Source organism: Trachypithecus francoisi, unplaced genomic scaffold (assembly GCF_009764315.1).
Source record: "Trachypithecus francoisi isolate TF-2019V2 unplaced genomic scaffold, Tfra_2.0 Lachesis_group14, whole genome shotgun sequence".
Lineage (NCBI taxonomy): Eukaryota > Metazoa > Chordata > Mammalia > Primates > Cercopithecidae > Trachypithecus > Trachypithecus francoisi.
In genome coordinates, this window is record NW_022681459.1 from 33,998,962 (window position 1) to 34,026,939 (window position 27,978).

General features: G+C 47.9%; 1 protein-coding gene and 1 long non-coding RNA gene across 9 annotated transcripts in view; one reads left to right on the forward strand and one right to left on the reverse strand.

The window, feature by feature from the left end:
• Positions 1–2,913: 2,913 nt before the first annotated feature.
• Positions 2,914–27,978, reverse strand: part of LOC117096590 (AP-1 complex subunit beta-1-like) — a 29,848-nt gene continuing 4,783 nt past the window's right edge. For 2 of the 5 annotated variants that reach the window (XR_004442534.1, XM_033234029.1), the window contains 2 exons: positions 10,617–10,807; positions 2,914–3,370 (listed from right to left, as the gene is read on the reverse strand). Coding sequence is in view for 2 of the 5 variants with exons in the window: in XM_033234029.1 (XP_033089920.1) it covers positions 3,287–3,370; positions 10,617–10,807 (275 nt within the window). In the remaining 3 variants the exon portion in view is untranslated. Of the gene's footprint in view, positions 3,371–9,013; positions 9,117–9,333; positions 9,374–10,616; positions 10,808–10,968; positions 11,754–15,989; positions 16,208–27,978 lie in introns of those variants that run through there. The other 3 variants (XR_004442535.1, XR_004442533.1, XM_033234028.1) reach the window with 3 other exon arrangements.
• LOC117096601 lies at positions 13,458–22,566 on the forward strand. 4 transcript variants are annotated; one of them, XR_004442546.1, is made up of 4 exons: positions 16,838–17,523; positions 18,031–18,058; positions 18,546–18,620; positions 22,225–22,566. It is a non-coding gene; the product is annotated as an uncharacterized LOC117096601 (long non-coding RNA). The 4 variants fall into 4 exon arrangements; XR_004442548.1 differs by lacking the exons at positions 16,838–17,523; positions 18,031–18,058 and adding an exon at positions 13,458–13,635; XR_004442547.1 differs by lacking the exons at positions 16,838–17,523; positions 18,031–18,058 and adding an exon at positions 15,474–15,651.

Here is a 27,978-nt window from a genome sequence, read left to right on the forward strand (position 1 = left end):
TAGTTTCAGACATTTAAAAACACTCAATAGGGAGAGAAATATGTAACTGTTTCCAAAGAGAAAACATTTCATGAGATTCCCAACTTTTGAGATTCTGAGAATTTCTAACTTTTTTTTTTTTTTTTTTTTTTTTGAGACAGGGTCACATTCTGTGCCCCAGGCTGGAGTGCAGTGGTGCAGTCTTGGCTCACTGCAAACTCCACCTTCCGAGTTCAAGCGATTCTTGTGCCTCAGCCTCCCGAGCAGCTGGGGCTACAGGTGCCCACCGCTACGCCCAGCTAATTTTTGTATTTTTAGTAGAGATGGGGTTTCACCATGTTGTCCAGGCAGATCTTGAACTCCTGGACTCAAGTGATCCGCCTGCCCTAGCCTCCCAAAGTGCTGGGGTTACAGGCGTGAGCCACTGCGCCTGGCCGGATTTCTAACAATTCTTTTTTTTTTTTTTTTTTTTTTTTTTTTGAGGCGGAGTCTCGCTCTGTCGCCCGGACTGGAGTGCAGTGGCCGGATCTCAGCTCACTGCAAGCTCCGCCTCCCGGGTTTACGCCATTCTCCTGCCTCAGCCTCCCGAGTAGCTGGGACTACAGGCGCCCGCCACCTCGCCCGGCTAGTTTTTGTATTTTTAGTAGAGACGGGGTTTCACTGTGTTAGCCAGGATGGTCTCGATCTCCTGACCTCGTGATCCGCCCGTCTCGGCCTCCCAAAGTGCTGGGATTACAGGCTTGAGCCACCGCGCCCGGCCTCTAACAATTCTTATACCTCCGTTGTGATATTATTGGAACAGAGCATGACATTTGAATAATTACGCCAGACATTTTTTCTTTGATTCCCATTTAGAAGCTGTATACACATAAATTCTCGCTAGATGTCAGTAGGAAATTTTAAAATTGTGAAACTTGGTGTCTTGGGCTTATTTGGGTCCCATGAGTGAGTGTGCCCCAGAACCTCACTGAGCAGCTCAAGGGAAAAGGCCGTGAGGCTGAGGAGCATAACCTGGGCGCAAGGTGAGCAAGGCTTGGGTTTTCCTGAGAATGAGGCTGGGTGTGGGTTCTGTGTGGAGCGAGGCTTATCGCCTTAATGACAACCTTCTGTTTCTGTTTCTAGTCATGTGCTCAGCCCCTCTGCTCATCAGGTAAAACCGAGTGTTCCCAGTTGGAGAAGTTTAAGGTCTTCCTGTTCATCTGAACTCCTGGCAGCGAAAACAGACATCTGTGCATTGTCCGGCTCGTTTCCTTCCCCCCAGCCCCCTGCCCGGCCCCTCCACAGCATCTGCACCATTGTGTTGTTCACATTCTTCCTTATCTTGACCTTGTGCTAACTGCCTGTTTATTGTAATGACTCCTCAGATAAAGTACTTCTTGGGACTTTTTTAATGAAATGTTCGGGGTTGAGAAATTGAGAATCCAGCTAAAAGCAGCGCACAACATTTTGAAGTGTATCTCGGGCCACGGCAAGACTGACTTCAGTTCCTGCTGGACTCATTACTTCTTTTTAGGGGGAAATGCTTGTTTCTCAGGGTGTGACTGTCAGTGACAGCCACTGGCCCCTGTGGGCCATTGCCACCCTCATTCTGTCCTCGCCCTTGCCTTCTAGGACCATCCCCCTCATTCTTCATCCTTGGTAGGTTGTCTGTCTGGCAGGTTGTCTCTTGTCCTCTGTCTCTTTGGCAGATGAACCCCCTTTTGCCTGTCTCGGGCAGACAGCATCCCCAGGGTACATCCTGGTCCTCTGGCCTTCTTCTAGACCCTCACCGTGGGGGAGCTCCATCCCATCCCGGGCTTTCTGTAGTCTGAGAGCTCCCAAGTCTCCTGAGTGCCTAACATACTTAAAGTAGTTCAGGGTCATTCTCGTTCCTCGTAAACCATTATAAAAAGTTCATAAATAATCCTGTGAGTTAAAAAGTGAATTTGAATGGGTATGAGAGACTGTGAGAACACAAGGTGAGTTTTCATTCTTCTGTTTGAAATTTGTCATAGTATATAGCTAGCAGATATGCCTGGGTTAAAAAATCACTCGGCCCTTCATTTTCCATTTTTACTTGCAGAAATACACACAAACACCACAGACACAACGTGCACACACCAGAAACAGGTTATCAGCCACTTCTGTCTTGCTGAGAACATAAGCCATGTCAGCATGGTCCAACCCTTTGATTTCTATTAAGAAGTGTTTTTATGTAACCATCTGGGGTTATACAACAGACACAGAAAAACTTCAACCCTTTTTCCCCCCAACTACAACTCTCCCATTTGAATTAACCATCTGTTTACTTCCCAGATATTATATCCCTGATGAGACCTTATCTTGGTTTTCTCAAGATTCTCACCCCTCGGTCCTGCCCTACCCACCTCAGGGCACTGCGTTCTCAGAGACCTAGTTATGGTCTTCAGTGGCTCAGATGTTTATTATATCTGTGTATTTCCTGATTCCAGTGTTAATAACAGTTTCTGGAGGGCAGTAAGAGTATCGTCAGGTCTCCTTGCCTGCCTTCCCTCTCCGCCCCCATTGTCCAGTACTTCAACCTTGGACAATCAGTTGTGAATAAGATATTTGGTTCTAGAGGTGTCTGGATTGCTTTACCACTTTAGAACTTCAGTGCTTGGTTCAATGAAAGTTGGTTGTAGTACTCACAGTGATAAACAGGTGTCAGCAAATGTATATTAATGTGAATTCTCTGGTTTGGGAGGTCAGCAATATGAGAGACTCCTTTTTAATTTTTTTTTTTTTTTTTTTTTTTGAGACAGAGTCTCACTCTTGTCACCCAGGCTGAAGTGCAATGCGCAATCTCGACTCACTGCAACCTCAGCCTCCTGGGTTCAAGCAATTCTCATGCCTCAGCCTCCTGAGTAGCTGAGACTACAGGTGTCTGCCACCATGCCCAGCTAAATTTTTGTTTTTTTCAGTAGAGACAGAGTTTTGCCATGTTGGTCAGGCTGGTCTTGAACTCCTGAGCTCAGGTGATCCACCTGCTTCAGCCTCCCTAAGTGCTAGGATTACAGCTGTGAGCCAACATGCCTGGCCAACGTGATTCCTTTGTAAGTGCTTTAGTTTTAGCTGATGTTTAATGAGTATTATTTTCGAGTAGCATGAGGTTTCGTGAGAAGAGAGGAAAAAGCAAATATTCTGGGTTCTGGGAAAAATTATTTTTGCAGAATTGACGCAGCTTCACCTGTTACCTCAGAAATCCATCAGGCCTGTTAAGAGCCTGGGCCCTTGGTTTCCTGCGGTGGGAGGAGGGGTCACATCTGCACACAGCGTAGAGTTATTGCTCTCCTCTGCATGGCCAGCCTTAGAAGGTCCGCTTTTTCATTCCTGCCCATATCACAAAGGCCTGAGATGGTTCAGCACTTCTTTTTATGAATGGCCATCTCTGCTAAAGGGCAGATTGGAGCAAAAGTCAGGAAATTAGGAGGAGTGAAAGTGGACGTGTTTGGGTCATTCTTGTTGACATAGCTTTATTCTCACAACCCAAGCTTTCAGCTGACCTGTCAATTTAAGATGTGCGTGGCTGACTGCCAAGTAATTTAGCTTATCAGAACCTCTCACCCCTGACCTTTGCTATTGGTGATTATCATTGTAATCAGATCAATTTTACTGAACCTTATAAAATACTGCCTTTGACAGCATGGGAGCCAAAATTTTCTTAAAATTTATATCTATCCATGGTGTTATTGATAATGCCCAATAAAATTACAAATCACTTTAAATTAATGTCAGCTCAGTAGCTTCATCACCAGACTATTGGGTTGGAGTATTAGATTTTAAAACATCATTTGAATCATTTAGTTGATAACAAAACAAGACATTTTATTAGATCATTAATAAATATACTCGTCAGAAATTTCCCCTGGATAGATGTAAATTGGCCTTCTGAGGCCATTTATAACTGATGAGAGAATTGTACTGCTTGATTTTAATATTTCACTGAGGAATGGAGATAAATAGCAAATGTTAATTTTGTAGGACAGTTTCATACAGTTTGTTTTGAGATGAAAGGGATATGACTTCTGACTCTTGCCTGAACCTAAGTCACTTAAAAAGGAGTCTCCCATAGTGCTGGCTGTTTTCAGCTTTAGAATTCCAATTGATATGTACGTGTTAATCAGTTGGCACCTTTCTTGACATATGTAAGAAAGCAAAATAGAAATCCTTTTAAAAATGGTTAAAACTTTGTATTCTGCCATGTCCGTTGGCGTACAGCTATCAAATTGTTAATGATTCCAAGCATTTTACTTGTCTGAAACAGGAAGCAAAAGTATATCAGAAAGGAACAGTTGGTGATTTTTCAAAACTGAGTAAGGGTCCTTTAAAGGCAGGGTCCATCTCTGCGGCCCAGGGCAGGGGTGGCCTCATTTTTAGCAGTTAGCCCAAAGACCGGAGTGGGGAATGCTCTACCATATTCCCAAGAATAGAAGTCAGAGTTAGGTTCTTCCACCCCAGGAAAACAAACATATGAGCAGAAGAGGGAGCCAGGCCACCCACACCCTTGGCCAGGGCCCTGGGCCAGCCCCTTGTGTGGTGCCCACGGGTGTGCCACGGCCATGCTCAGCTCCCCATCAGCCACAGCTGTCCCTTGCCATGCCTGGTAACCTGTGGGGTCTCCCCCTCTTCCTTCCACCCAGAGACCTCCCTCTCCAGAGGAGCAGGTCTTATGGAGCCATCTGCTCTGGGAGGAGCCTCTAGTCTGGGAGAAGGTAGAAGAGGTGGTCATATACTTGAAATGACTGACTTTTGGAGCTGAAAGTGACAGTGGTGATCTGCAAGTCCAGCGCCTTCACTTTGGGGCGCTGAGACATTGAAGCCAGAGTAGGCAGTGGAGCCTTGCGAGGTCACACACCCATTAGCCGAGAGCCGAGCCTGGGTCGGGACCCATGTTTGCCTGCCTGCCTGGTGGTCTTTTTCCCTTGCCTATTACTTTGCCATTGGACAAATTTCCTTCTACAGAGAGAATGATAATAGAAGGTGTTTTTGTGGCCTTGGGGAGATAAACAGCAGAAAAATAAATGTTGACCAATATGATGGTAATAGTAATGATTCCTACTATGTCTTGATACCTGCAATTATGCCTGACCCTCCGTGCACAGTTTTTGTGTCCCACCCAAAAAGTGTGGCAGCGACTTTCCTTACCCCTACTTTAGAGATGAGGAAACTATCCTTAGAGAGGTGACGTTTATTGCCCAAAGACACAGAGCTAGTTAATGCTAGAGCGTGATTTATAGCACTGAAGCAGTTCCAGCTCTGTGGCACATCCTTTCTGCCACACAACTCCTTTTCCAGGGGGAAATTAGTATTTGAAGGAAAGGCTAATTACCTACCTGCCAGATGGGCTCCAGAACCTGAAGATCTAAGTGGCAAAAGGAGTGCCTGAGACACGACCCCAGAAGTGGTCGTGTTTATGCCGGGTCAAGGGACGGGGAGGCTGGATCCTGTTGCAGGGGGATAGTCCACATGGATGGAGTGCTTGCCATATGCTAAGTGCTGTTCTAAGCTTAATACTTATTTTAACTGAGTTGATCCTCACAACATCCCTATGTGGTAGGCTATTACTCCATTTTACAGACACAGGAACTGAGGAACATGGGCCCAATTTCACCTAAGGTCACTACTGAGGACCTGGTAGAACCAGAGATCACACTTGGGCTGCTACTCGCACAGCCCTTTTGAGTCAGACACCCCAGACACACCCAAAATGGACACGAGACCTGGAGAGGGCGATAGGAGCTTGCTTCCAACTTCTCCCTGGAGGTTGAGGCTGGACTTTCTTACTAACACCTGGCCAGACCCATCCCAAACTAAGACAACACCAGGGAGGATGGAAGGGAGAACTCTGGAGCTGTGTTGTGGTCAGATTGGACCTTCCCATGGCTGCTGAGACTCTGGAACAAGCTGCCCCTTCTCTGGGGCATTGGGGACACCTGAGGATGCCTCCCTGCTCTTACTTTGTGGTCACACCAAGAGATCAGGGTTATAACAACCCTATAGTATAGAGAATCCCTGTCCCTTTCCATGCCACTTCCCTCCTTAGGGAAGCAAACGCCCTCCCAGGAGCCCATGCCCATTCCTGGGCCACAGTCAAAGGGAAAACCTGATCCAGACACGAGCTGCCTTGGGCCTCTGCATTTCCAGATGTCCCGTCATTGCATGTGTGGGGCTGTCTCATCTCATCCTGAGAAGGGCAGGCAGGGGTGTGGACGCTCTGCTGAGCAAATGCCCGCCGGAGTCAGTGGTTCCTATTTCCTGAATCACAGTGGCAGGTGGGGGCTGGGGAGGGGGGCACAGGGAGTTCTAGGGAGTAGTTTTTGTATGAGCCTACGTCACAGTGATGTTTAGCAGAGACCCATCTGACCGTCCTAAAGAAAGGTGCAACAGAAACTCACTTTACAGGGCCTTCATGATAACTGAATGAGATAACATACTTAAGTATCTGGTCCTTGATATCTGAGAGATACTGAGTAATGAAAATGATCCTTTCTCCCTCTCTGATACTTAACGTGGCCCCTTACATTGGGCTGCTGGTTCTGGAGGGTCGCAGGGAAGCAGGATGGTTCACGCTGCTTTCACCACAAGCTCTGGCACCCAGTAAGAACCAGCACGGCATGCATGGAGCACACACCATACACCAGGCTTGGTGCTAAGAGCTTTACATACTTGATCTCATTTAACTGCCCTTAGAAGTCAGGGAATGGTCCCCATTTCACAGAATACTGAGGTTCATAAATGTCAAATAACCTGCCTGGAGAAGCCAGGTCTGAGAACAAGGTCTGTGCTCATAACCAGGTGGTACCTGTGGTCCCAGAGTCACAGGCCTTCTTAAGATGTGAAATTTGGTTAGAGATCAATTTTCTGTCTCTGGAATCACCATATCCCCTCTCAATTCTTATGTGTTCACAGGCAAGGACGTGTCAATGTAGAGACTTTGGAGGACAAAGTGAACTTCCTGAGCCCCAATAGGCAGGAGTCCTGCCAAAGCCAAAATGTATGTGTCACCTTGGAAGATGATGCCCCAGGAAGAATGGGGAGAAGGGAGGAGGAAAAACTGCTGATGAGGCTGACTTGCTCTTCGGGGCCCGTCATATCAGCAAAGCCAGCTCTTTTGAGATGGAAGAACAAAGATGCTTCTCCTCTGTGAAGAGGTGACAGTGGTGTTCTGGGTGAAGGAGAGCAGCTTTGTCCTGGAAGGAATCTGACTTGGAAGGAGGCCCAGTTGTCCAGCAGGCGCGTGCTCCCTTTCTTCTCTGGCTTCCAAAGAGCTCTCTGCAAAGCTCCTTCCTGGAGCTGCTGGCAGGAGGCCCTTTGCTGGGGGGCAATCCATGGGGACGTCTGGAGCAGTGGGAGCCTATCTTGGGACCTGGACGGGAGCTGCTCCACTTCAGCACCCAAGCTATGAGGCACATGGCTAGGCACCACGAGGCCATGAGTGAAAGCAGCCTGGATTTGGATTTCAGGAGAACTGGGCTTGAGTCCTAGTTCTGCCACAAACCATGTGACTCTTAGACAGTCACTTTATGTTTTTATTTCCTTGGCAGTAAAACTGTCATTACCTACAATATGGAAATTGTAAGGAACTACTGAAAAAACAAATCTTAAAATGTTCTGTGCGGACTCTCAAATACTGTGCAAATATTAAACTGTTGTAAAATCCAGTCTCTGCCTTTGAGATTTAAAGTCTGATGAGCAGGTAAACACAAGCACACATAAGACAACAGTCTCCATTTAGTGCTGGCTGATGGGAACAGAAAGCAAATGCTTTGAGTTTGGGGTAGTGGGCTGGGGTGATGAGGGAAGGCAGGAACGCGGGGAAGGCAGACCGTGATTTTTTTTTTTTTTTTTTTTTTTGAGAGGGAGTCTTGCTCTGTTGCCCAGGTTGGAGTGCGGTGGCGTGATCTTGCCTCACTGCAACCTCTGCCTCCTGGGTTCCAGCAATTCTCTGCCTCAGTCTCCTGAGCAGCTGAAATTACATGTGCCTTCCACCATACCCGGCTAATTTTTGTATTTTTAGTAGAGATGGGGTTTCACCATCTTGGCCAGGTGGTCTTGAACTCCTGACCTCATGATCCACCCGCCTTGGCCTCCCAAAGTGCTAGAATTACAGGTGTGAGCCACCGTGCCTGGCCTTGAATGGGTTTTTAAAGATTTGGGCAGACAAGCTGGGTCACTGGGCGCTCCCACAGAGGAAGCATGAGCCAAGGTGCAGCAGCCATTCCACACACAACCTGCTTTAGCTATCAGGTGCAACAGAGGCTGCACAGCGGTGACACATTAGGAGAAATCCAATCTGCATGTGTGTTTTATTTGCACCACACAGTGTTTACTATCATCTGGCCACTTAAGACAGGGATATTTAAAAAGAAAAATTCAGATTTCCCTTTTTTTTTTTTTTGAGCCAGAGTCTCCCTCTGTCACCCAGGTTGGAGTGCAGAGGTGCAATCTCAGCTCACTGCAACATCCGCCTCCCAGGTTCAAGCAATTCTCCTGCCTCAGTCTCCCGAGTAGCTGAGATTACAGGCGTACGCCACCACGCCTGGCTAATTTTTGTATTTTCAGTAGAGACAGGATTTCACCACATTGGCCAGGCTGGTGTCCAACTCCTGACCTCGTGATCTGCCCACCTGGGCCTCCCAAAGTGCCAGGATTACAGGCATGAGCCACCACGCCTGATCCAGATTTTCCATTCTTTTTAAAAACCGGAAGACCTGGCCACACTGGGTCCTCTTCCCCAGCCAGTAATGATCCTCTGAAGTTTCTGAGAGGGTTCAGGCCACACCCACTCCATTGCCTGCTTCCTTTCCCACCTACTCCAGTTAACTCACTCCATCACCACCTGACCTGCCAGCATCTGGGCTCCTGATTCCTGTGTAAACAAAACCTTCGACTGGGAAAAAAGTTTTACGAAGGGAGCTGTAGGAGGGGAGTCATGGGTCCCTAGACGCCCGAAGGGAGAGACTGAAGTGGACCCAAGCTATAAACCCTCCCCTGTCAGCCGCCTCCAGCTGCCACCAGGCCTACTCCTGCACACCTGACATCTTTGCCCATGGTCATCGATGCAATCACTTTCTTCACTGCCTCCTTCTTCTCCTTCTTGTCACTGTTGAGCTCTGCCTTCAGCTCGAAGATGTCCCCTAAGGAAAGGAGGCATGAGTGATCCCTCCCTACCCTGGCAGGGGACAATTCCCGGTATCTAATTTCCAGAAGAACCAGAGGGAGGCACGTAAGACACCCTATGCTGTTGGTGAGGGCAGCTTCACGCGCCTGGCCTCAGGTGGGCCAGGCAACAGTGAGGGACAACTGTTAGGAAAGGAATTAACAAGATGGAAGCTTCGAGGCTGGGTGCAGTACCTCACACCTGTAATCCCAGCACTTTAAGAAGCTGAGGATCGGCTGGGCGTGGTGGCTCATGCCTGTAATCCCAGCACTTCGGGAGGCCGAGGCACGCGGATCACGAGGTCAGAAAATCAAGACCATCCTGGCCAACATAGTGAAACCTCAATAAAATACACAAAATTAGCCCGGTATGGTGGCGCATGCCTGTAATCCCAGCTACTCGGGAGGCTGACAGCAGGGGAATCACTTGAATCAGGGAGTTTGAGGCTGCAGTAAGCTGTGATTGTGCCACTGCACACCAGCCTGGGTGACAGAGCAAGACCCTGTCTCAAACAAAAAACAAACAGGTTTTTTGTAGGAGAAAGATCTAAATCCTGGTTCTGCTGCCTGCTAACTAACCCCCAGCAGGTTCAAATCACTCTGAGCCTCAGTTTCCTCATCTATAGAATCAAATGATGATGCCTACTTCACAGGGTTGCTAGGAGCTTAACTGACAAAACGCATGTAAAAAACAAGGCCGGGCGAGGGAGAGGTGGGTGGACTGCTTGAGCCCAGGCATTTGAGACCAGTCTGAGCAACACAGTGAAAACCTGCCTCTACAAAAAATATAAAAATTAGCTGGGCATATTGGCACGCATCTGTAGTCCCAGCTACCTGGGAGAATCGATTGAGCCCCGGAGGTTGAGGCTGCAGCTCCAACCTGGGGGACAGAAACCCTACCTCAAACAAACAAAAAAAGAACAAGCACAGTACTGGCACGTAGTACATACTGTATAGATGCCAACTCCCCACTTCCTCCGACTTGGAGGGGATCTTGTGGTTAAGACCATGAGTCAGGTGAGCCCCAGCCGGGGGACCTGCACAATTCCCTCCACCTCTCTAAGTTGGAGCTCCCTCATCTAGAAAGCGAGGGATGATGATGAAAGTTGCATTAAAGACTATAGTGTGTGGAAAGCACCCGGCAGAGCCCCAGACACCCAGTGAGAATTCAATGAGCAGTGGCTCTGGCGCTACCCATCTACTGAACTCAACAGAGGTGCTCTGGGCTTCTGCGAGCTGCCAGGCCAGGCCTATGCCCACAGCAGGCACTGAGTTGACTGCCCAAGGCAACTCTCCTGCCTACCTGGCTCTGGAGAGGTGGGAAGCAGGCAGGCCTCCCTTTAGGTGTGTCTGAGGGTAGGTTGTGGGGCAAGGCACTAGAAAGGGGCCCACTAAGGCCCGAGGCCCAGTGTCTGGTTGGAGCCCCTGAGGACCAGGGTCCTCAGGCTGGGCTGGCAAGCAAGGGGCAGCCCGCTCACCTCTGGGCCTCGTGGTCGTCCTTGGGTGTATAGTTGGCCAAGCAGTCCAGGATGAAGATCTGGCCCCACTTGCTGCACTCGTTCAGGGCTGTCAGCAGCTTGTTGATGGACTGTGGGTTCAGATCGAGCAGGTTGCTGCTGGGGTGAGACTCGGCGATTTCTGAGAGCGCTGCCACCACGTTGGCCACCACCTGGTTGAGAGAGTAGAAGGGGCAGAGGCTAGGGGTGCTGCTCACAGGCCAGTGGGGAGTGGGCTAATGATGCTGGCTGGACAGAGGTCAAGTATCCTGAAAGGAATATGACCCAATGGGCAGGGTCTGGAGCTGCAACAAGACACACTCCAAGCACTCACCTTACTAACTCCTCTGCAAACTGGAACAAAACCAAGTGTGCCTTATAAGAGACTTAATGTTGAATGAAGGGGAGGCATTTCAAAATTCACATGAAAAAACTATTATTCTTTTTTAAAACAACCTAATCTACTATGTGACTTCCCCTCCAAGCATGACTTCTACCTTTACTTTCTGATAATTGTGATCAGCTTATGGGGATCCAGGTTACTCAGGATTAAATTGTGGCCCCATCTTGAGCAGTCATGGAAACTTGGGGAAGTCATTAACTTCTCCCTCTGCAATGATTCTGTAAAATCTGTAAAATGGAATGGTTTCTGGGGGTTAAATAAGCATGCCACAGTTGGAACACTGTCAGTCGTGCCAGACGCTGACTATTTGTCTTCATCAAATGAGGACAGTGGTATCCCACTATGTGGTTCTCAATTTAGTAAAAGGAAAACATGCTTTATGCATTGTTAGTAAAAGAAATATCTGAATATCCCTGCCATGGAAGAAACGGAGGGACAAAAGAGAGTTGGTAGGTCCACTGGGAAGGATGAGTTCAGTCCCTATTTTATAAACAAGGAAGGGAAAGTGTGATGTGTCTAGGCTTTCATTCAAGTCACAGTCATCACGCTTTACTGAGAGTGGGACCAGGGCTCTGGGAGTTGCTACGGTCAAGTTACAGACAAAAACTAACACTTGTAAGACAGGAGAGGAGCATTTACCTACAAAAGCAGTCAGAAATGTATATATAACTACATTTGGTGAGCAAATGAAAGCTGCCAGACTCAGAAAAACGGAGATGCTAATGGAACTGACTTCAGTAACCAGGGTTTTCTATGGAATTCATTGCCCAGGGTGACTTCCAATAAAATCCCCACCCACCTGCATTTTTCTCAGGAATAGAAAGCTCAGGCAGCCCAAGACGAATAGTGCAGTCATCATAGACAGGCAGGGTGGCCACAAGGTGGGCAGCAGCAGGGATGGGCATTGTGAGCCATTGGGTGGGTCTGCCGAGTGGGGGCATCGTGAGCCAGTAGCCTGACTTGGTTGCTTCCTGGTAACCAGGTGACATAGGAGGCTTTGTGGGTACAAAGCATCAGCCAGAGCCAGCAGCCTTCAGTCAGCAGCTAGTAGTAGAAGGAGGAGGAGCTCTGACCTCATTCTCTCGTGGCAGTTTTTGTGCCTCTTGGTATTTGTGTGTGTCTTTCTTCTTTAAACAACACAGAAGTTAACCACCTTCATAGACCAGCCAGTTTGAGAGGTGGCGGCAGAGTACGGACTGAGGCTCCGGGCCGCCTGGGGTCACACCACTTCTGGAAGTGGGGGACCACCCAAACTAGTGTGGCTGCGAGAGCAGTGCAGTCCGTTTGATTGAAGACTCAGGCGGGAGGGAAGAGTAGTGAAGGTGCCCTATGGGGGAACGAACTTAATTCTTGTATGGGCCCCAGAGGTGGCCTCAGCTGTGACTTCTGCAGGCTGAACGTGGGACCCTGTGATGAGTCTGAGGTTCCTGAGGCTGTGGCAGCCATGGCACCAGCATCCACCGCTGCAGAGCCTGCCAAATTGGATTTGGGAGCCACGGAGGTCCATCCCCACAGCAACCCAAAGATCCCCAAAGGTAAAGAAGCCATGGGTGCCATTTGCTCTCTGGCATCTCTCTGGCCCCCACCGCCCCCACCCCTTTGCCGTCCCTCCCCCTCAGAGACATCCTCAGCTTCCAGCTCCCTCCTGCCCATAGCCGGCTTTCCCGGGGCTCGGCATGGGGGACAAAGGCTGGTTCTGCCTCTGTCTTTGTTGTTGAGCCTTCTCTGTGGAGGCCGTTTCGGTCTAGTCCCTCCCTTTTCTCAGTAAAATTTCAAATCCTCCAGTTTTGGAGTCCCCATGCCATTCTCTATCCTTACCTATGCAGCTGGTCTGGGCCCGAAGTGAACGAGCCAGTTAAGGGCCCAGTCGTTTCTTTTCTCCCATTCCTTAAGGTAAGCTAATAACTGGGGTAAGTCAGACTCAAATATGTGGAGAATTCTGAAATTCAAAATAGAGTGTGCCACGGAAGAGGTTATATGGTATTCTTAATAGTAAGTCCCATTGTCAGAAGCTGCTTTATTTCTTCCCATTGTAATTTGAACAAAGAAGGAAAAAAAATTAGGGGACATGCTTCAAATGACTACGAAAGGTATGACATGTTACAGCCAGAGCCGTAAAGAAGTTGTTTTTGTTTTGGTTTTACCCAAAGGAGTTTAGCCATGGAGCTCTCATTACTTTAAAATTCCCACTTTGACATGAATGTCTCTTCAGCCCTGCTGCAGTTTAGTCCCTATTTTATAGACAAGGAATGGAAAGTGTGATGTGTCCTAGGCTTTCATTCAAGTCACAGTCATCACTGTTTACTGACAGTGAGACCAGGGCTCTGGGAGTGGCTACGGTCAAGTTAAAGACAAAAACTAACACTTGTAAGACAGGAGAGAAGCATTTACTTACAAAAGGAGTCCGAAACAGACTCAGAAAAACGGAGATGCTAATGGAACTGACTTCAATAACCAGGGTTTTCTATGGAGTTCATTGCTCAGGGTGACTTTCAATAACCCGCTCCCCCGCTCCGCTGCACTTTTCTCAGGACTGGAAAGCTCAGGCAGCCCAGGACGAATAGTGCAGTCACCATAGACGGGCAGGGTGGCCACAAGGTGGGCAGCAGCAGGGATGGGCATTGTGGGCCATTGGGTGGGTCTGCGGAGGGGGCATCATGAGCCACTAGCCTGACTTGGTTGCTTCCGGGTACCCAGGAGACATAGGAGGCTTTGTGGGTACTAGGCATCAGCCAGAGCCAGCAGCCTTCCGTCGGTAGCTGGGAGTGGAATGAGAAGCTGTGAGTACCCTCTCATGACTGTTTATTTGTCCCTTGGAGCTTGTTGCGTTCCTTTGTTTTTGAAATAACACAGAAGAACCCCACCTTCACAGACAAGAGAGAGAGCCCATCTTATTTGTTTTTAAAAATAAGCAAAAATGTGAGGGGGAGTCTTGTGAGGATGATGGGAGGGGCTTCCAGAAAAGAATATCTTGCATGGAATTCCTGAAATGGGAACAAACTCATTTTGGGCAAAGAACAGAGAGACACAAGGGTGAAATGGACTGCACCGCTCTAGCAGCCACACTAGTTTGGGTGTAGCAGAGTGAAATGAATATGATGGGTTAAGGCCTTGTGCACACAGTGAGCACTGACAAAGAATATGGACTTTAGTTGAGATGGGAAACCACTGGAGGATTATAGCCTGGGGATTACAGTTAATTCTCCAAGAAAAAGACCAGCGGCTCTGTGAGAATATACTGTAATGCAGGCAAGGGTGGAAGCAGGGAGACCAGCTAGGAGGCTGGTTGGGTAGTTCAGGTGAGAGTCAACAGTGAAGAGACAAACAATAATGACCTGAAATAGGCTGACTTGAGAATCTTTAGATTCAAGTGAATCTAAAAGATAATAAAGTGGTAAATAGACAAGTCACCGAAAAAGAAATGCAGATGATACTTAAACACATCTTCACACATAAGAGAAAGGCAAATGTCAACTCTACTGCAGTGTCTCTCCTATTGAGGGAAATTCCAAAAACACGGCAATACATCCTCTGGTTTGGCTGTAAGGGAAGTTGCATTCATATAGTGGTGGTGAAAATGCAAAATGGCTCGACTCCATGAAGGGGAATTTGGCACAATCTCACAACCTTGCAAATACATTTAAACCGGAAACCCTACTTGGAGGCGTTTTATCCTGAAGGTATACTCCATAAATATGAAACAACGTATGCAGAAAGTCCTTGTCGCACTGTTTTCCGTAGCTCTATATGGGAAATAACTGAAATGTCTAGTAAGGGTCTATTAAAATTAACTGGTACTTCCGCCTAAAGGAGAACTATGGAGCTGTAAACAAGGGTAAGATGTCTTTTTACTGCTACCGAGTGATTCCCAAGATAGGTTCCACAGAAAAGGAAAAAGGGAGAACACGCAGTAATATACACAAAAGAAAGCAGGGGGAATAATGTGTGATTATTAAAACAAACAAAAAAACAACGCTGGGGAATTCTTGATGATGGGACTGTTCTCTCCTTAACTTCAGTGGGTAGCCGAAGTGCGTATTTTCTCAAAATATTATTGTTTTGTGGTTTTCTAAAGGATGTTAACTGTTTACTTTTGACCTTTGAGTTAATTTGAGAAAGCTTTACTTTGTAATTGATTGTGGCTTATGTAGCATATAGACTGCTTTTACATATTATTTGATCCTCTCAATGGTTTAAGTTAGGTGTAATATGGGAATTTTACTTGTGTTACATGAGAAGTCTGGTTCTAAGTATAAATTGAGTTTTTTGAAGTTTGAAAAAATAAGAGTCAGATCAAGAATGTAAATTCTAGACATAGGGCATATAAAACTAGGATTTATTAAAAGGTGCATATGGGCTGCTTTGGATACTACCTTTTTAAAAAAAACTTTCCTTTAGTTTATTAAAGTAGTGAAGCCTCAGGATTAAAACAGTAACATTAGATAATGAGAAATCAAATGGAGATACTTGTAAGTCAGTAATGCTTTTCATTTTTAAGAGACAGGGTCTTGCTTTGTCACCCAGGCTAGAGTGCAGTAGCATGATCATAGCTCACCGCAGCCTCAAACTCCTTGGCTCAAATGATCCTCCCACATCATTCTTCCACGGAGCTAGGTACACAAGAGCTCACCACCACACCTGGCGAATTCTTAAAATACATTTTGTAGAGAAGAGGCCTCACAATGTTGCCCAGGCTGGTCTCAAACTTGTGACCTCAAGCAATCCTCCTGCCTTAGCCTCCAAAAATGTCAGGATTACAGCCATGAGCCAGCACACCTAGCCCACAAATGTTCCTAAAAGTCTGAAAAATGAAGTTACATGCTGTTAAATCTATCAATGGATAACAATATACTATGATATGTCAAATGTCACAGCTCAGTCATGGTCACTACAACATTGATTAAAACGTAGAACAGTTCAGGCAAGTCTGAGAACTGAGAGGGAAGTACTACAGGATTGCTTTGGAAGCCAGAATTGGGATTGTCAGAGCTGGGAAAGCAGAAGCAAGGCGTGAGTGTGCACAGGACTGGGGCACGCAGCAGCTCCATGGTATGCTGGGTGTCCTCTTACACGGCAGGCCACCTCCAGGCCAGCAGATGAGAATCACCTGATGGGTGGAAAGAGTGGATTTAGGTAAAATCTCAGACTGTGCATCGCAACTGAGAGAAGGTATGTGTTTGTCTGATGGGACATAACGCTAATCAAAGTGACAACACAGGGATAATAGAGCAGGTGAGTAAATGCAGTAAGCCACCTGCCACCTCTCCAGGGCATCAACCATCCCAAAGAAATATTGGGGCAGCAGGATTTGACAAAGCTTGTGAGAAGAGCTCTCAGTTCAGGGTCCAAGGCATGATCTAGAGGACTCGGGTGTTGAGGGACCTCTGTCCCCAGGGAAACAATTACATTTTTGCCCCAGATCTTCATGCCTCACTGTGGTAACTCTGGGCAAGCCACTCAAAACGTCTTAAGTTTTAATTCATTGACTTGGAGAATACGGCTTGTAGCCACTGCTCTGCCCGTCCCTCGTGGATAATTTGGGGATCAAGGAAATGACAGATCTCTTTCATGAGCTGGAAAGCATCATGCCCATGGAAACAGTGAAGTCACTTTCCACCCTCCCCTGCCTGAGAGCCATACACGCTCCGTCTCTGTATCCAACCACTACCAAGTATCTGGACAATTCTTCCAGACATTGAATGATTGAACACTTCTGGGCATTTGCAAAGCATGAGTCTTCTTAAGCCTTTATCTGTATCTCATCGTTTTTAGCCCAATAGATCTTAGTAGGTCTGAACTGAGGCACAGAGGGGTTCATTTCACTCTCCCAGGTATGTGCAGATTCTAAGTAGGATTTGATCCCAGGCCATTCTTGGTGACTTGGATCTGCTGCTTTTCTGTATTGTCTCATCTAAATAAAGGTATCTGCCTGCACAAACAGTCCGTTTTAAGTGCAATGAACCTAGCAAAATCCTCCTAGAACCCAAATCTAATTCAGGTAGAGTTGAAAAGCAGACGGTAAAAACTGGGATCAAAAGTTTCATCTGGGAATAAGTTGCTACTAATTTCTCTGCTGTCCTCTGCCAGCAACATTTCAAGCACTGTATTTATCATAATATATTTCCTAGGATCTAAGAAGTCTGCTCTACCTTGCAGATTTGGCCGCCCGTCCCAAGCGCTGGACAACAAAAATAGGGAGACGAAACAAAATTTGGCCTATAGAAAAGAAAGATAATGTGGAAATTAAATCATTAAGTTCACTTAAGCAAATCCTTCGACACCAAGGAGAATGGTCCGGCAGCAGCTCAGTCTATGCTTCAACCGCCCCGCTCCATACACTCCAGCCCCAGTCCACTTCCCTAAGGTTCCTTGTGGGATTCCTCAGCAACACCAATGCACTGACCATCACTCTATATTCTCCTAGGTTCTGATGAAGATCTGCAGGAGCCTGCACATGGTGGTGTGGAGAATATGAAATCAGAACTTGTAAGACGTATTTCTTTCTCTGGAAATTTTTTTTTTTGGTTTGCTTTTTGTTTATTCTGGGCTTCTAGACTATCAAGTGAATATCATTTTTGACTGCCATCATGGATCAGGCTTCAATTGGTCATGGACTCTAGCGACTGGTCACAACACACACAAACACCAAGAGACACAAAAACTGCCATGAGAGAATGAGGTCAGAGCTCCTCCTCCTTCCACTACCAGCTGCCGACTGAAGGCTACTGGCCCTAGCTGAGGCCTAGTACCCACAAAGCCTTTGATGGCAGTCAAAGGACGGCATCACTTACAAATTGTTTGGTAGTGAGTGTATTTCTCAGTAGCTACCTTTTCTCCCTGAAAAATGGTTTTGTATTTGCCAGCCAACATGGACACTTGCTAAATATTCCCCCCAAAAAACCCACTGCATTTTCCACAAGCATCCTCTATGCTTTCTTTTGGGGCCAGTTACCTGATCACTGTTTTGTTGGTTTTTTTTCCCTCTTATTGCAGAGAAAGTCGATCATCCAGTCTCACCTCTGTACGTATTCTTTTTTCTTTAACAGCTTTATTTAAACGTAGTTGACGTGCAAAACAATGTACCCATTTAAAGTAGGTGATTCAGCCTTGTTAGATCTACTAACATTCCCACATCTCAGAATAGGGAACTGAGGCACAGAGGGGTTCATTTCACTCTCCCAGGCATGTGCAGATTCTAAGCAGGATTTGATCCCAGGCCATTCTTGGTGACTTGGATCTGCTGCTTTTCTATATTGTCTCATCTAAATAAAGGTATCTGCCTGCACAAACAGTCCGTTTTAAGTGCAATGAACCTTGCAAAATCCTCCTAGAACCCAAATCTAATTCAGATAGACTTGAAAAGCAGACGGTAAAAACTGGGATCAAAAGTTTCATCTGGGAATAAGTTGCTACTAATTTCTCTGCTGTCCTCTGCCAGCAACATGTCAACCACTGTCTTTATTATAATACATTTCCAAGAATCTAAAGAAGTCTGCTCTACCTTGCAGGTTTGGCTATCCTTCCCAAGCGCTGGACCACAAAAATATGGAGATGGACCAAAATTTGGCATGCAGGAAATAAAGGTTGTGTGGAAATTAAATCATTAAGTTCACTTAAGCAAGTAATTCCAGTTTACTGGGTGGGTGCCCTGAGCTTCTTGCAGCCCCTGATGTAAACAGGGATAAAGGACATATGAGACTGGTCCGGAATCTGAGGCAGAGAGTGATGAGGAGGCTGTGAGTTTGGGGTAGGGAGGGAAAAAAGGGCCTGGCTGAAAGGAAGGCAGGGTCCTGGGCTCTCTACAGTCCAGCCTGGGAAGGACAGAGCCCAGGGAGGCCCAAAGCTCCCTCCTGACACCTGCACAAAGAAGTGTAGTCTGGCCAGACAGTGCTCTATAGACTGCTGTGGGGTTGGGGAGTGGCTTCTCCTAGGTACAGGACCTCAGGCACCTGCAGGATGCAGGCTCCAGGGTCCCTCGGATGCCTGTTGATGGCTGTCCTCTGAGGGGGTGTAAATTGGCTCGCTGGGTACCCACAATGGGCAAGGCACTTGCTCCAGTATAATGCACTAAACACTGACAAATCCACACCCATTTATGATAGGCACAATTACAATTACTATCCCCATTTTAGAGCTAGGGAAACTGAGACACTGAGCAGTTAACTTGACCAGGCTCTGTAGATAAACAGTCAGGGTGGAGCTGGGGTCTCAACACAAGCAGGCTCCCTCCACAGTGTGAGCTCCTAGCTACTGGCTGTCCCACTGCCCTTGTCCAGCCTCGGCTGTCTGGGGTGGCAGTTGTGCCTTTGGGCTGCAGTTGAATGACCAATTGCCTTTTCCAGACTGGCTCCCCGCTGCCCCACTCCCACCAGCAGCCTCTTAGGTCCCAGAAGCTGATAATGGTGTGATAAAATGGGCTTTTGAGAACGGAGACAAGGGTGTGGGTGAACTGAAAAACGCTGAACAAAGGGGTTGTCCCCTCCTCATCCAGGGGAAACCATTTCTAGGAGCTGACCCAAGGTGAGCAGGCCCCAAGGGGCAGGCCAGCATGTGCTACAGGGACATCTCAGGAATGTTCAAGCCCCACAGTGAAGCATTTTCCCTAACGCGGCCTAGAGAAGTGATGGAGACCTTCCTGTGCTTTTCTCCTGGACCTCCCCAGGAATGTGCATGTGAGGTTCCAGGGCGAGCCTTACTACGGACCAGGCTGTGAAACTGGGAGCTGCCTTGAGAAGACATTCCTCAAAATGTTGCCAAAAAGAGTAGTGTTTATTTCCATGACTGAAGGGGCTGCTTCTGTCCTCCTGATCAAGGGGATGCAGGGGACATGCTCAGAGAATCAGCGACCACCTGCCCTGGACCTATGGAGACAGGCGAGGGTGGCATTGCTGCAGCTCCCCAGGGAGGCCTGTGCAGCTGTGACACCACCTCCATCACCCACTTGAGGGCTCAGCGGCTCCATACTGATCCCCATGCCCCTCACCCCACTCTCTGTTGTTTTCTGAGGAGGGTTGGAGGCATTCCCTAGCCAGGCGCTGAGGACTGTCCCTTTGTATTAGGAGGAGCCTGTGGGTCTTCATACTGCACTCGAGGAAGATGAGATATGCGTCCCTACAAGGGCTTCCCTCCTGTGCCGTGGCCTGCCTGTTCCCTGACCTTTGCCTATTTCTTCTGTCCTTGACTATTTTAGATATGGTCTGTGGCCTGGAGGCACAGCAGGGCCCCACAGTGGCCCCAGCAAAGGCAATCGAGGTGGAGGAGCAGATGTATGGGGAGTCACAGAGGTGCTGGCCCCGGGAGAGGCCACCGAGGAGGTGGAGGCTGCTGAGGAGGAGGGAAGGTTCAGAGTGGGATGACGTGTCAGAGAAGTACCCAGCCAACAGCTAACTGAGCCTGATGCCTGAGCAGTAGGGAGTTTTCCCTGGACAGTGGGTCCTGGGGTGCGGTTCTTGCTCACCTGGGAAGGATGTGGAGTCTAGTGAGGATACAATAGTGGCCCTGAGAGGGGCATCAGGGAAAAATGAGGAGGGTTCCAGGAACCCTGCTGTGGGCTAGAGGCAGAAAACCCTTGAGCCCAGGCCATAAGCAGACCAGGAACAGGGCTGAACCTCCCAGTCGCATCCATGAACTCGGTTAGAGGACCATTTATTTGGTGAGGGGTCCATGGTTGTGCCATCACCAAGGGGCATGAGAAGGCTGGAAAAGGGAATGCTTCCGTGTCGTTTTCAGTTTTAAAATGCACATTAGCCATAAAAGCTACTGGCAAGTCCTGCATTTGGAAAACAGTTAATTTTATATAACCTTTAAAGTCAATAATTCTATTCACTGTCCCAACCAACTTAGCAAGCCCTAGAATGCTCCTTCAAGACACACCGGTGGTCATGTTGCTAGTGCTGGGATGTGGGGTGAGGCTAAGGCACACAGGTGATCCACTGTGATTAAATGGATCAGGCTCAGGGTTGACACCAGCCAGGCCAGGGACAGAGCATGGGGCTGAGATCTTAACCTTGAAGAGTATCCAATTCTAAAGACAGGGTGCAGGGTACAGTTAGTGTATGGTTATGGCTGGAGCCATCATGGCCAGCCTGTGTGAAGTTAGGACTCAGGTGGACTGGGTCGAATGAGAAAGGTGCCATCCCCATCACAGAATGGGCATCCATTGGTGGTCTGATGGAGGCTGTGTCAGAATCCTATTCCGTTAGGAATTGGGGCCAGGTCACACTAGGTCAAGGCAGGGTGAATGTGACTTGAGGGCTACAGGCAAGAACAGGCTTTCACGAGACTCAGCTACCCTAGACCCCAACTCACCAGGCCCTACTCCCTCCCTCACTCATGTGGCTCAGCGCCCCCATGTGACAAGGCCTTGAGCCAGGAACCCTGCAGAAGGGAGGAGGGAGGGGAAGGCCCTGGACTCCAGGAGGCTACAGGAAGGGTCATCTAAGGACAGGGCTCCTGAGTCTGCAGGACACGCTCCCTTCCACATGAGAATCCCAGAGGGGACGAGGGGCAGGGTACATAGTGTAGACCCCTGTCCTATGACCAGGTAGCTGGAGGGCAGCAGGGAGAGGACAGCAGAAAAGACCCTGTAGAGTAAGAGAAGTCCAGGACAAACTCTCTGGTCCTCCAAGGCCTTTACTCCATAGGGAGGCTCCGGGACCCAGATTTGGGTAAAAGAGACCTGAAGGGCAAAGGCCTGAATCCCTCAGAACGGAGGAGTCAGGTCACAAATATGCCCAGCAGAGACCACAGCAGAGGATCTAGGAGATCGGGGGGCAAAGGGATCCCAGATTCCCTGCCAGGATGTGAGGAGGTGGCAGGGGCAGACGACTGAAGGTCCCCTGTGTGTGTGACAGGTCAAGGCCTAGGAGGGTCTCAAAGCAGGCAGGGGCCAGGCTCTGGCGTTCTCAGGACTGGCAGATTGGTTTCAGGAACACTCTGAGGCACCCTCCTCGGGGACATTGTGACTCACATCTGAAGTGTCCTGCACTGGAACCGGGGACCTGACCCCTGCCACACACCGAGGTCAGGGCTCCCTCCGTGGAAGCTCAGCCTCTCATGTCCTGTCCCTCCTACGCCCCACGGGATAGCCGAAGGCCACCCACACAGTCACTCTGTTTCTGCCCTCCTCTGAGGAGCTCCAAGACAACAAGGTCACACTGGTGTGTCTCATCAGTGACTTCTCCTCAGGTGCTGTGATGGTGGCCTGGAAGGCAGACGGCACCCCCATCACCCAGGGCATGGAAACTACAAAACCCTCCAAATAGAACAACAAGCAGTACGCAGGCAGCAGCTACCTGAGCCTGACCAGTGGAGGTCCCACAGAAGCTACAGCAGCCAGGTCACGCATAAAAGGAGCACTGTGAAGTTGACAGAGACCCCTGCAAAATGTGCTCAGGCCCCTGACCCTCACCCCATCCATAGGGTCCTTGAGCTGCAGGATCCCAGGGCAGGGGTCTCCTCTCTCATTCCAAGGCATCCAGCCCCTCTCCCTGCATCCAAGTAACCCTCAATAAATATTGTCAATTAGAAATCCTGTTCCATCTCATTATTTTTTATCTCATGTTCAATTTGCAACCTCCAGGAGAGGCTCTCATCTATCTGAGACATCATCCAAAGAGGCCCTTCCTCACCTGGTCACCCCTTCCCTCCATACTCCACTGTAGCCTGGAGCCCCGCATGGCATCTTGCTCAGGCCAGGCAGATCTTGCAATCCCCCCCACCCCGCCCCCGATTCTGATGACAGTGACCCACCGTGCCTCTTCTGGTGGCCCCAGGATCCTCCTGAGAGAACCCAGTAGACCTGGCTTTCTGCACTCTGTTCACATTCTGTCCTGGGCACATCTTTCTCCTGCTTCATGCCTGAAGTTGGTCATTAACCCCAAGTGGACTGGTTCCTTAAAGTGGCAAGTGGGATTTAGAGATCACACTCGGGCTGCTACTCGCACAGCCCTTTTGAGTCAGACACCCCGAACACACCCAAAAGGGACACGAGACCCAGAGAGGGCGATAGGAGTTTGCTTCCAACTTCTCCTTGGAGGTGGAGGCTGGACTTTCTTACTAACACGTGGCGAGACCCATCCCAAACTAAGACAACACCAGGGAGGATGGAAGGGAGAACCCTGGAGCTGTGTTGTGGCCAGATTGGACCTTCCCATGGCTGCTGAGACTCTGGGACAAGTTGCCCCTTCTCTGGGGCATTGGGGACACCTGAGGATGCCTGCCTGCTCTTACTTTGTGGTCACACCAAGAGATCAGGGTTACAATAACCCTGTAGTGTAGAGAATTCCTGTTCCTTTCCATGCCACTCCTTAGGGAAGCAAACGCCCTCCCAGGAGCCCATTCCCATTCCTAGGCCACAGTCAAAGGGAAAATCTGATCCAGACACAAACTTCCTTGGGCCTCTGCATTTCCAGATGTCCTGTCATTACGTGTGTGAGGGCAACTCTCCCATCTCAGCTAGAGAAGGGCAGGCAGGGGTGTGGACACTCTGCCGAGCCAATGCCCTGTGTCCCTCCGAGGATTACATCATTTCAACAGTCCGTGAGCCTGTCACAGTGTTTGATGTTCAGCATGTTCAGCATCAAACCTGCAAAGGGTTTCTTAAACAGAAAGGTTTACTAAAGTTCAGCATGACTTTTCATCTAATGCCAAGTTAAGATTGCCTTTCTTTGTCTGAGACAGCAGTGTTGCTTTATCTTTTTTTCTTTATCAGTTGAATTCAGATATGAAAACTCGATCATGTACATTACAGATGTTAGTGACAGTTTCCTCTTGGGGCTGGAAGGAGAGTCTCTTACCAACTGATCCCTAATGTAAGAGGACACTCACATCTGGGAGTGCCAGGTTCTAAGCTGTTGATAGGGGGCCTTTTCCTCAGTTGCAATTTTTCCCCCTTGGGTTAAGATTTTTGCATTTGCCAACCAAAATAGATGTGAGAGAAACATCCCCCAGAAAAAGTGTGTGTCCTTTGGCACAGGTAGGTTTTCTCTGCTCTTGCTTTTATATTCCCTTGACTTGACCACCATTTCCCATCTTGTTTTTACAAAGCCTCCAAGAAGGCCTGCACAAACAGTACAGAGTATGAGCTGATTCTCACAGTGTTTGTTTTTCTGTAATTGCAGGTAGTCTCAGAAGAAAAAACAAAACACACAAAAAAAAAGAAAAGAAAAATCATGCGTATTCTGGTAAAGTCACTGGACCAGATTTTGCTGAGGAAAATCTAGATGATATGCCTGAGGGGTCTTTCTTTCTGACTTTAGTCTAGAGAGCCACCCTGACTCTAGTTTTCTGAGGGGAATGAGGATTGGTGGTGTGACAGGAAAAAAATATTTTCTAGGCACAGCACTATGTTCATGTTTTGACAAGCAGTTGTGTTCCCTCTCGATGCCATGTTTGTGTGCATGGACAGTGGGGTGTGTCTATATGTGAATTTAAGTGGTGTGATTGTGTGCATGTCTGTGTTTCCCCTAGAGTTATATCTCCCTTACACAGCAAACCTGCAAGTGTCAGCTTCCTCCATTAATAATCCCTTCACCATTGCTCCCTTGGGCATATCTGTCTTCTAGCTGGGTGTACTACAATTCAGTTCTGATGATCACCACACAGTCTGTATCTGATCCTACAAGTCCAGGACAAAACCTTCCACACCTGACTGCCCTCACTTGAGATACCAGCTGCACTTTACAGATGTACAGGCCACTATGAATTCAGAGATTACCAACACTGCCACCCTAAGACTCAATAATTCACTAGAAATACCTCACAGAACTTAGGAAAGCACTACATTTACTATTTGCTTATAAAGGACCCACCTAGGGCAAGGTGTATGGGGGGAAGGTGGTGGGGAGCAGGGTCCTAGAAGCATAGCTTCCACACCCTTTCTCCTGAGAGTCACAGGGTGTCTTCCCTTCAGCCCATCAATTGTTTACAAACCTGGGAGTTCCACTGAGCTTTGGTGTTCAGGGTTTTTATTGGAGTTTCATTGTAAGTAGACATGATTGATTAAAGACTTGGCTATATGACTGAAGTCAGTCTCTAGTCCCCACCCCCACCTTCCTGGAGGTTGGTTGGCCCAAACAACCCTCTCATAACGTGGTTGGTCTTTCACTCTCATCCATAAGCTGTCCAGGGCCCACACTGAGCCCCCTCATTGGCATAACAAAGGCAATCTTATGCAGGAAATTTCAAGGGGTTTCAAAATCTTGTGACAAGAACTGAAGACACAGACTGGCTATATTTATTATTACACTTCAGGATGTATGACAAAATTTATCAAATTGTACACTTTTAAGTATGTGCAGTTTATTGTATGTCAAGTATAAAGCAAAAATAAAATTCTAAGCCTCTCAACTGACTGAAGAGATTTCCCTTCTTGGCCAAGGACATTCAACAGTAAACCTGAAAAATTAATTCAAGACATGATTGTCCCGACCTGCAGGACAGTCGACAGGGACCCTGGAAGGGGGAGTGGGAATGGAGGAGACAAGAAAACCGGAGAAACGGAGACAAGACAAATAGCCTGATCAAGTCTCGTTTAATGGTGGCCGTGCAATGCCTTATATAGGCTGGCAGGGGAAGCGGTTGGGCCGGGGCGGTGACGGGGGGCCGGGTTTTCTCAAATTACAATTGCGCATGCGCTGTTAATTTTTTTTTTTTTTTCCCGGGCACGGAATTGCGCCTGCGCTGTAGGCTGCATATCTTCCTGGGCGCGGAAAAAGTTGGCGCGCGCGCGGGAAAGGTTGGCGCGCGCAGAACAGTTTAGGTGCGCGCGGGAAAAGTTTAGGCGCGCGCGGGAAAGGTTTAGGCGCGCGCGGGAAAGGTTGTTAATGAAGAACCCGGAAATGTGCCATCTTGTCTCCGCTTTGCGGAGATCAGGCAACCGAGGTCGGCTAATTCCGGGCCTCAGGGCTCCGGACACATGATGGGATTGGGGATGGGGGTCAGAGGTGCCTCATTTTACCCTCCTCCCTTTGGAATCAGGCACAACTGACCGGCATTACTATTAAAACATAAATCTTAAGACTGAAAAACAGACTCTGTAGCAATAAGATACTAAATTCCAACCTGACACTACTATAGCATCACATGACAGACAGCAGGTGCTGAAAGCAATCTAAGTATTCCAAAGTGTATTTATCTGACATATTTAAAAACGGCCCTGGCAAAGCCGTCTCTTGCAGGGAAAATCTACATCCTATAGAGACTCCCCTTCCCTTTCCAGGTCTTTTCCTAACCCAGAAGAGTTTAAGAGTGTTGCACCTTTTTAAGTTTGATCAGACACGTTTATCATCTATTCTCTCTGAAGCCTGCTATCTGGAGGCTTCAGCAGCACAATAATCATGATCTCCATGAGCCCTTATGTTAACCCCGACATTCCTTTCTATGGATTCCAGGTCTTTAGATAATAGCTCTTTCAACCAATTGCCAATGAGAAAACCTCTGAATCCATCTATGAGGTGGAAGCCCCTACTTTGAGCTGTCCTGCCTTTCTGGACCAAATCAATGTATACCTTACGGGTATTGATTTGATATCTGCCTATAACTTCTATCCTCCTAAAATGAATAAAATAAAGCTATAACCCAACCATCTTGGATACACGTTCTCAGGACCTCCTCGGGCTGTGTCATGGGCCTTGGTCACTCATATTTGGCTCAGAATAAACTTCCTTGAATATTTTACAGAGTGAGACTCTTGTCGTTGACACAAGTATACATCAATAAACAAGGGAAAAAAATACTGTCACCATCCAGGAAAATGTTCACACCGTTCTAGAAGAAAAGCTGTGTGCCAGGATTCCTATTACTGGCTCAACAACTTCCATTCATAATAATTTCACTTCCAAGTAGGCCCTGACTGTTTCTTGTGGAAGTTTGATTGATCGTAGAAGAGAATCCGTAACTCCTTAGGTGACTTATGAGAAAAAAGAGGCTTGAGAATGTGGACAACTTATGCAGAGTTGCGCATCCAGCAAATGGAAAGGGAGTCCCTTTTAGATTCACCCTGTGATTCCCAATCCCATGCACTTTCTTCCCACCTTTACTTCCTGGGAGAGATCCTAGACTTCTACTATGAGTTTGGCATCCATTCGGATTTTTAATCCTTGTTCCTGAGTTTCCTGGCCTAGGGCACTTTCCAGGACAGAGACTGGAGGAATCTCAGAGCCCCTGTCCCCTCAGATAACTTTTAGCATTTCAAGGGATATTTTCCAAATGGATGCTTCACTCCTGTACCTCTCTCCGTATTCCCCAAAGCATTATTATTACGGGAAGCCTCAAAATCAATTTTCACCCCATGTTAAAAGCAACGAGTCCTAGCCAGGGCTCCTTCCTTTTTCAGGGAGCCCCGAGTGCAGTCATCCACCACCACGAGTTCCAGCAGGAAACTGGGAAAGCAGGGGTCTCCAGGCCTCTAGAGTCAGGTACATTTTCCTTTAGCTTCTCAATTGAGGTCTAATGTTTCACTGAAGAAAATGTTGCCAGGAATATGAAATCGCATGCCCATGTGGAAAATCTGCCTCCCATCAACTATGGCAGCCATGGCTTCTGTGTGGCAGGGCAACACACACTATGTAAAGTGACAAGGGGCTTCTTCAGGGATAGAGCATCAGGGTGGGCACATGGCTTCCCTCCTGAGGAGGAGGACATGGTAGGTTGTGCACTGCAAGGTGGGGAAAGATAAACACGGCCGTGCAACAGAAGACTCCTTACTCCAGTTTCTGCCAAACCTTCTGGGTGAAATAGGTTCCTGCTGGCTTCTGAGGGCCTTTGCAAGGAAACAGGATTCTGGCTTCAGCAAAGGTAAAATGAGGCAAATTATGGCTTGAGGAACCTTTGGGATCATAAACACCATGTGAAATGCTTTGTATTTTCATAGAATTCCATTGCCCTACAATTGAGCTCTTAATATTTTTCCCCACAAAACAAAAAGATGAGACCGCTCAA